Source organism: Patagioenas fasciata, chromosome 1, assembly GCF_037038585.1.
Source record: "Patagioenas fasciata isolate bPatFas1 chromosome 1, bPatFas1.hap1, whole genome shotgun sequence".
Lineage (NCBI taxonomy): Eukaryota > Metazoa > Chordata > Aves > Columbiformes > Columbidae > Patagioenas > Patagioenas fasciata.
In genome coordinates this window covers 101,114,611-101,127,844 of record NC_092520.1, presented here as the reverse complement: position 1 = coordinate 101,127,844, position 13,234 = coordinate 101,114,611, and the positions used below count along the sequence as shown (strand labels likewise).

General features: G+C 37.2%; 1 protein-coding gene across 3 annotated transcripts in view; it reads right to left on the bottom strand.

Moving 5' to 3' along the window:
* Window positions 1-13,234, bottom strand: part of CFAP47 (cilia and flagella associated protein 47) — a 298,916-nt gene that overhangs the window by 264,315 nt on the left and 21,367 nt on the right. For all 3 annotated transcript variants that reach the window (XM_065848704.2, XM_071812057.1, XM_071812059.1), the window contains exons 16-21: window positions 12,263-12,393; window positions 11,169-11,291; window positions 9,670-9,801; window positions 8,509-8,586; window positions 7,810-7,954; window positions 5,794-5,888 (exon numbers count right to left, since the gene is read on the bottom strand). In XM_065848704.2, the coding sequence (XP_065704776.1) occupies window positions 5,794-5,888; window positions 7,810-7,954; window positions 8,509-8,586; window positions 9,670-9,801; window positions 11,169-11,291; window positions 12,263-12,393 (704 nt within the window). The remainder of the gene's footprint in view (window positions 1-5,793; window positions 5,889-7,809; window positions 7,955-8,508; window positions 8,587-9,669; window positions 9,802-11,168; window positions 11,292-12,262; window positions 12,394-13,234) is intronic.

The following is a 13,234-nucleotide window of genomic DNA, read 5'->3' as shown; positions in this document are numbered from 1 at the left end:
AACTCAGATGCAATGAGGAATGTTTTAAGAATCAGTAACTACTGAGAGTTTCTGATCACAATAAGAGATGCTTGTACCTGGACCACTTTCTTAACAGAACTATGCTTTTTATTAGCATTCTGCTTTGCAGGAGGTAAATTAAAGAAAAGCTACAGCATCCTGGGGGGTAGATGTACTTTCAGATGCGTGCTTCAGTGATGCCATGCTGGGCAACAATTTTAGTTTTCAAAGTTAACTTCATTTAACATTAGTCAGTGCTACTGCTGCCAGCTCTCAGTGCTGCACTGACTCTCAGCGATGTTGACTTGTGATCACCAGTGGGTTGTAAGTTGTGTCTTTGGGCACATCTTGCCCAGCTATGAGCAAGCTGCCCCCTGACAGGCAGGAACTTGCACACCTGGAACAGAAGGGAAGCACAGGTTGTACAGGGAGCTTCCCCAGCACCACGAGCAAGGGGAGACAGAAAGGCCGTGAGCACCTGGAGACAAAGTACTGACATAGAGACATTTCCTTGAAGCAGCACTTATCAGTTGGTTATGAGTTATAAGGGGTCTCAGGAAAAATTCCTTTTTGAAGATGTTTATTCCCTTACTTCTAAAGAAAGTTGTTGTGTTTGCCAAAAATTATTCTTAAGAGCTGAAAAATACTTAGACACAGAGTTAAAAATTAAAAAAGGATGACATCAGAAAACCCTATATAAAAATCTGTAACCTATAGTTGCAGTATATTCTACAGATATTTTTTTTGTAAGTTAAGCAGTCACAAATCAGATCCAGTCAAATGTAAGATTTTTTTTTTTTCAAGCTTGTATCATAATTAAAGCAGACTGCCAGAGTGTCTTCAGTTACCGTACCACCAGTATCAAATGACAGGTGGAAAAGCTCATAAATAACAAACAGTATTACTGAACAGTAGTTCAGATGAGAAGTGAAATTAAACAAATTAAACATAAAGAACCATCTGCTGTTTCAGCAGTCTTCAGAAATATTAAGTTAATCAATTGAATTCATAGCAGTGTCAGAAGCAACATTCCTACTCTTAATCCATCCTGCAACTTGACAACGAAAGAAAACAGTAATAGAGCTCAAATGGAACAATGGAAAATAGAGTACTGGGAGGCAAATAAAAATCCCCGTTTTGATAACTGCGCATGGGAGGCATTTAGGATTTTAGAGAGCTGCTATTTCACTAGTCTGTAAGGGGGACAACTGATCTTCTGCTACCCTCTTTTCCACTACAGTGGAGAATAAAGGATCGCTTTGTACAGAAGCACCATCACCAGAGAAATCCAATGCCATAAGCTGTCAGATTTCAGGTTTTGGCTCCCATCAATACATATGCAGTTTAGATCTCATATACAATTGTGTGGTTTTAGCTCCTAAGATCAAAGGAAAATAAATGAAAACTGCATCTACAGTATAGAAATACCTCTGTTAAATAGTTTAGAAAACTTAAGTAAAATTCTTTTATGAAAATAAACTGAAATTGAGGCCTTGGAAATTAAAATATTGTTATCTGCTAAGTCTTATACATAACAGGTAACCTTGTATCATCCATAGAATAATATTGCTAGACCCTGTTTTACTATTTCTAGACCCTATTTATCATTTTTAAATCAGTATGTATGTGGTATCGTCTTTTTATAGAACTCCTAACTGAATTTTCTGTATAGATGCTGAAAAATAAAATTAACCACTAGCTTAATCAAGCTAAAGTATTAGCTGTATCATCATTACTTCATTTCCATCTAATTGATCAACAGAGCAAACCCCTCAAAAGTAAGTATATTCTATTCCAAAGTAATCAGATGATACAAAATGAAAAACAGGAAGGAATGGAAATTTAGGAGATTTGGAAAGTTCTTGCAGAAGGGCATCATAATTTTAGCAACCATTCTCTGTTTAGTGTTGTACCTATGGTTTACTACAAGATAAATGGTAGTTACAAAGCAGCATTTTGTTTCTCATTTCTGTTGACAATCTTTCAATTAGAACAAAAGAAGCTTGAAATCTTGCTGAGTACTTGTATTTTAAGCTGTTACAACAGGCTGCTTTTTTAAATGAAATATGCGTCTCAGAGGACTTTACTGGTAAAATAAAAATCAAAACTAATTAAGTTTTGAAGCTTGGCTGTAAGAACAGTAACAATATATACCTACTCATTAAAAGTTCTATCAATCTTTTCACCATTTTTGTTTTCCATGTTTCTATACTAATTTATGTACTTCTTTTTATTTATAAAGGAAGCTAGCTTTTCCACATTCCAATTTGATCATTTTAATCCAAAAATTGATATTCCTTTGTTTTAATCATTAACTGGTTTGAATCTCAAACTTAGCAAGAGACAGACACTAAGAAGTGATGTTACAGTTACTCAGAGCTGTTACAACTACTCAGAGCTTTAACACTGGCCTTAGTGGGGCCAGAATTGCATCTTCAGAAAACAACATGCTGTTAGAACATGATTTTACAATGCATAAACATGACTGTCTGACACATGACTTGTCCCTTCGGGACAGAGTGAAGCATTTCTGGTGATGCTTGTCCACCTCCTTCAAGAATGGAGATATATGCTCATGTATTATCTTGGATAACGGCTGGTTTTATAAGACACAGTGATACATGGGAAAGGTTTATCTCGCTGGGGCAAAATGATGCTGGGACAGGAATTAGCAGGGCTCATTTGGAGAGCTTTAAACTAGATTTGAAGTGGGACGGGGTTGTAGCTGGGCTTGCATCAGTGGGCCAGCGCTCTAGAATTGATGAAGACTGGGAGGCCTCCCATCCTCCTATGGTGAAATCGGTGTGCACAGCTCGCTCCCTGACATGCCTGTGCACCGATGCGGGCCTGTGATTGTGAGGCCACTTCCAGCTGCCTGTAGAAGGCTTCATCAACTTCCTCACCCTGATCTGGTGGCCTGTAACAGACACCCACAACAGTATCACTCCTGCCAGCCTGCGCCTTAATTCTCACCCGTAGACTCTCAACTCTCTCCTCATCCATGCCTGGACAATACTCAATACATTGTAGTTGCTCTCTCATGTACAGAGCAACTCCACCACCCCACCTTGCTGGCCTGTCTTTCCTGAAAAGGACATAGCCATCCATGACCACATTCCAGCCATGTGAGCTGTCCCACCATGTCTCTGTAATTGCCACCAGATCATAATCCATGTCCAGGACAGCCTCCGGCAGAGTAGACAGAGACAAAGAAGGCTTTCAGTAACTCTGCCTTCTCTGTATCTTCTGTCACCAGGGCACCCATCTCGTTCATCAGTGTGCACTGTCAGCAAGTTTGCCGATGACACCAAGATGGGAGGAGTGGCTGACATGCCAGAAGGCTGTGCTGCCATCCAGTGTGACCTAGACAGGCTGGAGAGTTGGGCAGGGAAAAATTTAATGAAATATAACAAGGGAAAGTGTAGACTCTCGCATCTGAGTGAGAACATACCCCAGGTTTCAGTATAGGTTGGAGAACGACCTACTAGAGAGCTGTGTAGGGGAAAGGGACTTGGGGGTCCTGGTGGACAGCAGGATGACCATGAGCCAGCACTGTGCCCTTGTGGTCAAGAAGGCCAATGGCATCCTGGGGTGTATAAGAAAGGTTGTGGTTAGTAGGTTGAGAGAGGTTTTCCTCCCCCTGTGCTCTGCCCTGGTGAGACCACATCTGGAACATTGTGTCCAGTTCTGGGCCCCTCAGTTCAAGAAGGACAGGGAACTGCTGGAGAGGGTCCAGCACAGGGCAACAAAGATGATTAAGGGAGTGGAGCATCTCCCTTATGAGGAAAGGCTGAGGGAGCTGGGGGTCTTTAGCTTGGAGGAGACTGAGGGGTGACCACATTAATATTCATAAATATGTAAAAAGGTGGGTGTCACGAGGATGGAGCCAGGCTCTTCTTGGTGACTACCAACGATAGAACAAGGGGCAATGGGTACAAACTGGAACACAGAAGATTCCACTTAAATTTGAGAAGGAACTTCTTCACAGTGACAGAACACTGGAACGGGCTGCCCAGGGAGGTTGTGGAGTCTCCTTCTCTGGAGACATTCCTGTGTAACCTCATCTAGGTGTTCCTGCTCTGGCAGGAGGATTGAACTAAATGATCTTTCGAGGTCCCTTCCAATCCCTAACATTCTGTGATTCTGTGATCTGGTGTGATTTTATTCCAACATTTGATTCTTTTTGCTACAATGAGTTTTCATATCTAATTGAATCCACCTGCTATAACTTAAGCCCATTACGCATTACCCATCATCTATCTACGACAGTGAACAAGCACATATTAATTGTATTCCACAGACTATTGGAAGTTAGCTCCACAGTTTGTGGTTTCTGGACTTCTGATCATTTCCATTGCTTTTTTTGGACTTTCTTTCCAAGAGAAATTTTCCCACCTTTTTCTTTAAGCGTGGTATCCCAAGTGGGAAAACTGTTTCATCTCAGGTGTTTACAGCACTGATTACAATAATTATTTTCTTTCTCTACTAACATTATTCCTATTTACATAAATCAGTATAGTGTCTGCCTCTACTCTTAATTCTTGTTCAGCTCATGATCTACATTACCATACACATAGATTACTTCAACATCATTATCTTGTCTTGCATTTCTGCTATTGACCTTTCCTACCTAAATAAAAATGTCAGCACTTTTCCTACTGAGTTTCTCTCCAGTTGGACAATAGATCACTGGTAACAAACAACTACATGCTTTCCTAACACTGTAACCAGTCTAAATCTGAGAACCTTGCTTATGAGAATGTTGCATCAGTCAGTGTCAAGATGCTTAAAGATATGACATCTACTGCTTCTCCCCTAACCTCAAGGTCTGCTGTGCTATAGGAGGAAATTAATTTGGTTTGAAATAGGTCATTTTTTATTAATCTGTTGACTCATTTTCTGTCAGGAAAAATCATCTCAGGGTACTGAAAGTGCTATAAATTCACACCATCATTTATCTCTCAATAGCTTCCTCATGCACACACAACCTAAGCTGACAGTAATAAGAGGAAGAAAACCACAGTGTTACCAGACACGGCCTGTAATATGTAAATATTATTTGAATCATGCTTTCAACAAAGGAATTACCTTTTATTCAAAAACTAAAGTTCTGGAAAGGAGAGAGAGGGGTAACAGTAAAAAAATTATATTGTTGACCCTTCAAAGACTCATTGTCTCTGACTTCTTTTTTTTTTTTTTAAGTTAAAAATGCAGCTAATGCAACCAGTTTATGTGCTCTAGAAATGGTCCCCAGCTGCTTGTTCTGAAGCTGGTGCTTATTATCCAAGACTAAGTTTTCTCTGCCAATAAAATGCTATTTTTCTGATGTAAAACTAACCCATAAAATCTCGTATCTTCAGCTGGTTTCCCTTACATAGCTCAATCAGGAAGCAACTTTGCCAATCTTCATGACATGTAAAACTCCTCTACTACTTCTACAGTCCCCTGGTCATCTGAGAGTTAAATAATGAATAGCTACAAAAAGAAAATGACTGCCAGCTTTTTCAATGACTTAATGAATGTGTGGTAAGACATTTCAGTTTAAGTTTATATCTTTTCTATTTTTAAGTCATTGAGAAAGTATGTTTTCTTTGTGTATGCAAACATTTAAGGAAAACAGCAAAAGTTATACAAAGGTTATTTCAGAACTTATTTTCTTAAGAATTGGATTACTATTACAATACTATTGCACACACTAAAATGTGCATCTAAAATGTCTATATTCTTTCACTATAGAAATATCACAAAGCATGATTTTAATTTACCATAACCACCACTGCCCCATAAACCTACCTCTTTTGGCATGAAGGACAGCAAGCATTGCAGAGCTGACTTTCCCTTTAAGTTCACTGAATACAAGTGTGGCTTTGAAGAACAGCAGTCAATCACTGTCAAACAAAAGTCAGAATCAAATTACAGTTGTTATTGCAACAAATATCACCTCTGAAATACCTGCAGTATTTCAAAGTGATTTCCAGCATAAGGTATCTACATATCTGTACGGTAAACCTTTCTTGCAAAGTTATGAACAATATTTCAGAGAAAAACAAACAAACAAAGACAGACACATCACTGGCATTTACCTTAGAATAAAAGTATTAGGCAAAAACAGTTAAACTAAATAATGAAAACTAATACCACAGGGAGAAAAAATGTTGCCTGAAACTGGTTTTCTAAATGAAATTTAGGTACAATCTACACTACAGAAGTCTACCACTAAGTCTTGCTTCATGTTTCAGACATTCATGTCCAATTCTAAGGCACTGGAAGAAGCATGAGTTTCTGATAAACAAGTTAGCATTCCTCTGAGATCAATATTCATCCTGGAACACAAGGATCAGTATTCATCCAGTATTCACCATCTAAACAGCACTGGGTCTGACTGGATGTCACATTATTATTTCAAACACTAACTGATCCAGAAATCACATGCAATGAGTCAGTCCCCATGCTGGTCAGTTGCCTATTGCAGACATTCTTACAGTCCTCTTCCAAGTCAAGATGTCTGACAAGGAGCTCTCGCCCTCCCTTTGAAGTCTATCACAGGGCAAGAAAACCCTTTTGTTCTTGTCAGTTCATTTTTTGGCATCATCCACATATAGTTCTACATAATGATACAACTAAGTATTATAATACTGTCTTGCAAAATAAAGAGTCTTTATTTCATGCAGAATCACAGAATGTTAGGGATTGGAAGGGACCTTGAAAGACCACCTAGTCCAATCTCCCTGCTGGAGCAGGAACACCTAGGTGAGGTTACACAGGAATGTGTCCAGGTGGGTTTTGAATGTCTGCAGAGAAGAAGACTCCACAACCCGCCCTGGGCAGCCTGTTCCAGTGTTCTGTTACCCTCACTGAGAAGAAGTTTCTTCTCATATTTATGTGGAACCCCTGTGTACTAGTTTGTACCCATTGCCCCTTGTCCTATCATTGGTTGTCACCGATAAGAACCTGGCTCCATCCTCATGACACTCACCCTTTACATATTTGTAAACATTAAAAAGGCAACCCCCTAGTCTCCTCTTCTCCAAGCTAAAGAGCCCCAGCTTCCTCAGCCTTTCCTCATAAAGGAGATCCTCCACTCCCTTAATCATCTTTGTTGCTCCATGCAGGACTCTCTCAAGAAGTTCCCTGTCCTTCTTGAATTGAGGTGCCCAGAACTGGACACAACATTCTGAGGGTCAAGAGGACATAAAAGCATAGCTGCAAAATTCCCTCATGAATAAAGCTGTTGGAACAGCAAAGGAGATGCCAGGACTGAAGCAGGAAAGTGATGAGCAACAATGGGTGAAGGATAAGAATCCACACTAGTTCTAGCAAGAAACGAAGAATAGCAACCTAATTCTACATTTTGCCCCCATGTCATTCTGAGCTGGGCATCATGTAGAACTGAGGCCCTGTGATGAACCTGCAGACACTCTGTACCATTAGGGAAAAAGAGAAGTCCAGACCCTTATGCTGATGATGAATTAACTGAGGGGTAAATATTATCAAAACCATGAGTAAAAGTCCATGAACAGGAAATTAGTACAGTTGTTCAGTTTTATTTGGTTGGTTTGGGGGTTTTTTGGTTGTTTTGTTTCATTTTAACTGCTATATACCTCAACAACTGTAGGGAAAAAAAAAAAAAAAATCTACAGGCAACCTGACATTTTCCAAGTGCTTATTTTTGGCAAGCATTTTCAAAATGATAGCTTTAGGTTTTCTTAAATCAGAAAAAATTATATACCAGAATTAGTTTGACAAATTTTCTCTGAGCATTATCCATTCTTTACTTAATGAAAATTCTGATGTAGCAAAAGCAAATACCTGAATGGTCACTAGGATTCAATTTAAAATCCTTATACTTAGAAAAATCGAACTCCACTCTCGTATATGCTTGTCCCATGTTCTGCAGCAAAAAGGGAATTGATTTTGTAGAACCAACATAAACACCACCAAAGTCAAATAGTTCCTGTAAGTTTAAAGAAAAAAAGAAAAAAAAAGTCAAAGCACTGTGAAGTAAAGTTTATAATTGAACAGACTGTGAAAAATATAATTGCTCTAGGGTTCAAAATTTATAATACACTAGTAGTCTTGGTTAATCAATTGTCTTGCGTAACTTTTATCTTTAAAATCTTTCCAGGGCATAAAACGCAACAGTTTAGAATCCAATACAATAAGTCCAGTTACACCATCAGGAAAGTTTTCATTATTCATTAAACAGATCAGTTGATTCTTTTTTCCTTAATGCATTTTTTTTCCCTACAACTAGCTTAAAGAAATCCTCTTCCTTTTAACAATTTTTTCCATATTGTCAAGTTCAAAAGCTAAAGCTGTCAGTTATCAGTTAGTGCAACTGTTATATGTACATTTAGTTTTCCATTTCCTAAATTTTTCTCTTTGATAATTTTCTCAGAAAGTTATTGTACAAAATATGAAAAATACGAACTAGAGATGAGCCATTTGGACGTCTAGATAAAGCAAAACTATCAATCTTACCAATTGCCACAATTTCTTCATGCTTACCACATCAATGTTTATTTCAGGGATCTCTACAAATCCAGCAATCCTAAGCTCTAGTACTTCTGAATTTCGCACTGATACCTAAGTGAATGGATGACAGTGTAAGAAGGTAATTTTAACATAATTATGTCAGCAAATCTGTCATAAATACATGAAAAAATAAAACAAAAAACAGTATCCCACAGATACAGAGTGGAGAGAGACCTTCAGCAGAATTTGTAATGAAAATATGAAAACAACTCTTCCCTTATAATATAAAGTGGTTTTGTTATAGAAATATAGAGGTAGAGAAAATGCCTTCACTGTCTAGAACATATATATAGAGAGAAATTCATTTTTCTTTGAAACCACATCTCACTGGATCTATCATGCCTCTGTAGCCTGCTATTTCTGGGATAGTCATAGTTGTCAAAGTTTTAGGAAAGACCAGTCTTCTGCAGGAGAAAGCTGAGTGGAAAACACATCACAACACAAAATGCTTGACAGAGCTGCTGGTACAAAGTAGACACTATTGTTCTGAGCAATGCTAAATCTGGGTTTAGAAGTGGAAAAAAGAAATGGATACTAGGTTTAGCAAGCATAATGTAGGCAGACATAGAAGATGGAGAATTCAGGATTAGAGTCAAAAAAGGTAGCAAAGATCAGCTTCATGGTAGCATCCTTTTTCCTGTTCTCACTTATCTGATCAAGGACAAGTTCAGGAAGCAGATATGCAGAAAACAAAATAGGATTAGATGTTTATTGCACTGCTATTATCACATCAAATCTACTAGTAAATCTGTCTCTGAGAAGACCACAAAAAGAAGTCATGAAATTAAAGACATTGCAGTATTCCAATGCTTCTCCTCTGTAGACCATAAGAACTGCAGATATGTCTACATCATCTTCTGAAGACAATCAGATGTTCATGTCAACAGTTTGCCAATGGTATAATATGAATCAGCTCAAACTGCAAGGCTGTTTTGATACTTCAGAGAAGGACTGAGACCAAAATAACAGAATATGTTATAGCAGCCATCAACTGCTGTAAGAAACATTTTTTTTTCTTAAAAAGCTGTAGCACACTGGAGAAAAAAATCCAGAAAATGCTCAAATGTACATACATCTCCACAGATAAATACACAACATAAAACTCAAGAGACAAATTCTTCCAGTTTTGAATACCTCTACTCTTGTATCAAAACTCATTTTTGCAATCGGAGTGAAACAGATTCTGAGATCAGCATGGCCTCCCACAGGTACTACCCCTTCAGAAGGGGTGATCATCATTCCAGGAAGTGGGTTTGTATCAAGAACCTTCAAACACAAACATGAAATATTGTTAATACTGCAAAAGATGTTCTGTTTTGCTTTGCTAAAAAATACCAATATATTTATCATTAAGATTTTATATTCTTACAAGGAGAACATTCATAATACATAATGCTAACGAAGACTTAGAAGTTTGGGGCAAAAATACAGGCAAACAAAATACAGTAACATATTTCTACTATGAAATTATTTTTGCACAGCAATTGGAAATTCCACATTCTGGTTTTCAAGTTATTTTCATGAGTTATTAAAATAAAGATTTGCTATCTAGCAAGTCTCCAGAATAGGCTACAAAGCATTTTTTCAGAGACAGATAAATTAATAACTTTTTTTTTGACATTCACAGTAAGAAGGCAGGACACAGGATCCTAATACCATAAAGTTCAGTCATAATACTAGGAGTAAATATTCAGTTTAGCTACAATTAGTATGGACAAAATAGAATTTGTTCTCTTCTAATGCACTCCAAACTTTAATTCGAATCATAGCTACACAAGAGATAATGACCAACACCAACCAGACATCACTTGGCTGAAGGGTATATGTGGAGGCTTTAGAATGCTGGATATGTTTATCTTATTGATTATGCTGATTTTATTCTTTCAAGCCCAGCCTCCAAGAGTGTAGTAATAACACCTGCTATTACAATGCTCCGTTGATGAACAGAGAAATATGGTACAAATCAAATCAATCAGATATCTTAGTACCATAATACTGTAGTAACAAAAATTCTGAGGACTTTAATGAAAATTATTTCACTTCACTAAATAAATACAGCAAATTCTTCTGAGATCAGGAGAACTAATGCAGATAGGTTTCCTACTAAATCATGTATTATGTCTTTGCCACTCTGGCATCCATCTCATCTCTTACCCAATTCGTGTTACAGCCCACCTTCCTCTCAGATGTTAGTCTAGCACAGCAATCACACTTACTATCACTGGTCTGTGTCCATGCATGCACTGACTGGACAGTCAGTATGAATAAGGATGACCAGGCAGTTTGCTTTGTCTCTCAAAATATAAAAACATCCAAGTTATAACTGCTTTTTCATAGGGTACACCAGTATGGAGTTTTATCGTTACCACTGGTTCTCATGAAACTTCCAGAATCTTTTAGACCATAACCACCTTGCTTGTATGTTGCTCCATCTATCCATCAGTCCAAATTTGACAGAGGGACAGAATTCCTATTCACATAAGTTTTGTTTCTTCAGAAAACTAGACAAAACCTTAAGCAGATGTGTATCTAACAACTGAGAACACAAAACTGTAACATGATCTGATAAAATGAACTGCCTTCTTCCTCCCCACCACAAGAAATTAGATGTGCTAAAAATAATGTTAGCTTACTTGGAAGTATGCATGATTGTGCCCTATGTTTTGAAGAACGGCTTTCTTACAAGTAGATAAACCCATTGGACTATGATTGAAGGGTATCCTTTGTTCCAAAAACTGAACTTTAGTAGTACCAAGCTATAAAAAAGAAGAGAAAATAAGCAAAATAAATAACATATTACTGACTACAAATAAATATTTCAGCCTAATTTTCTTTTCATAATGACCTAATATACTTCTGGAAATGCATAAATTAGAAGTATTTGAATAGACAAACACCATTTAAATGTGAGACAAGATTTACCCAATGTATTGAATTCGTCTAGATTCCAAGCAAACAGATACAAACCCAGAGATATTTTCTGAGCCAGCTTCAAGACAAACAAAAGTATTTTAACTGAATTTAAATTAACAGCACAAGCTCTGTCATTACTTTAATCCTAAATGTGTGATCAGAACAAGATACTTCAGAGATTTTAATAGCAGTAGAAATGCTAATACTCTAATTTACACGCATCCTGATTTATATACTGGGAGGAATAAAAAATTTTTTTAAAAAAAACACCACCACAGTCTGTCTCCTTCACACTCCCTGCCGTGTAACACAGGATAACAAACGATTAACCTAAGGTGAATTTCATTGTTTAGAAGACTATCCAGAAGATTGTGTTCCAAATTATCAAATACCATGTTCAAATAACAACACAAAATTATGTTACAGACTGTTGTTACCCTGAAGCTCTGAAACATACACACACCTTGATTTTTATCACTTTAATGTATATCTGAAGAACTATCATACCACCTCTCAACCCTTTGTTTGGCTAAACTAAGCAAGCCAAGAAATGCAGTTACTGCTTTATCTATAAGGACCACTAAGTTGTGGTGCCAAAGGAAGTATAACACCGAGCAGCAAGAAAAAGGCAAATTGTCTTTGGCTTGCCTTCTCCAACATGTCTGTGGAGCAATGTTCTTTGTTAAACATCTCAAATAAAGCTATATGAAATTAAAATAGTTTTTTTAATATGTGATAATAGATATATATTTAAGAAATTACTTGTTAAAAAACACACATTTTGCTCCTCTAAATCTGCTATATGAATTGTTACCTTTGCCAAACATTTCAACTTAAGTTTGTTTCCTTTACGCACACACAAGTTGAATTCTCCTGCTCTTGGAGAGTTGAACCCTGGATGCCAAACAACTTCACAGTCCAGATCTCTATATGCCTCCACAGAGCCTAAATAAATTTGCATAATGTACATGTTACAGCATACACATGTACAATTATCAAATTACATTGTATAATTAGAAATAACATAAGCACATTAAAGTGACATTACCTTCTATTAGAGAAGACTAAGCCTACATTCCAAAGTTGTTGAACAGTATGCTGAATTAAGTAAAATTAGCTTCTGAATTCTCATGACAATTGCATAATTTATTTATTAGGATCTTGCAGTTAAACACACTAAAAGCTCACTGGTATTCTCTAGCCATGAACTACTCAAATAGTCATGTTGAAAAAAATAAAAGAACAGACTATTCTTCCTGTGAAATAACACCTTTGGGTAAGACTATATACATTTTCTCACTTGCAATTGATTCTAAACTCGTATCAGCAGAAATATATTTTCTCAAGAATCACAGCACACCGAGCTCCTGATCCGGTCAGTTCTTGTTTCAATTGTACAATGCCAATTCAGTTAGCAGTCAGCTCTTCAATAATGGAGCTCAAACATACTCCTACAGAACACTGTCTTTCAAAGGAAAGGTAAAATCTAATGTCTCAGACACTTCTAACAAATATCAATCGATCATGCAAGTGGAAACTAATCCCAGATTATATCCCTTTTGTGTCACTCAGACTGTCTACATCAAATTTTTAACAGTTTCATTCATACAGTGCTTTTGGAAAATTTCCTATCCTGATGAGCTGTATAATATTGCTCATTGCTATTAAATAGGTGCCTCACTTTTGAAATATCAGCAATCCATGCTGACAAAAATGGTCAGTGCTGTTTGCTGGACATAGAAACAATGAACTCCATTGAGTATGCATTCGTGTTAGGGCTTATACA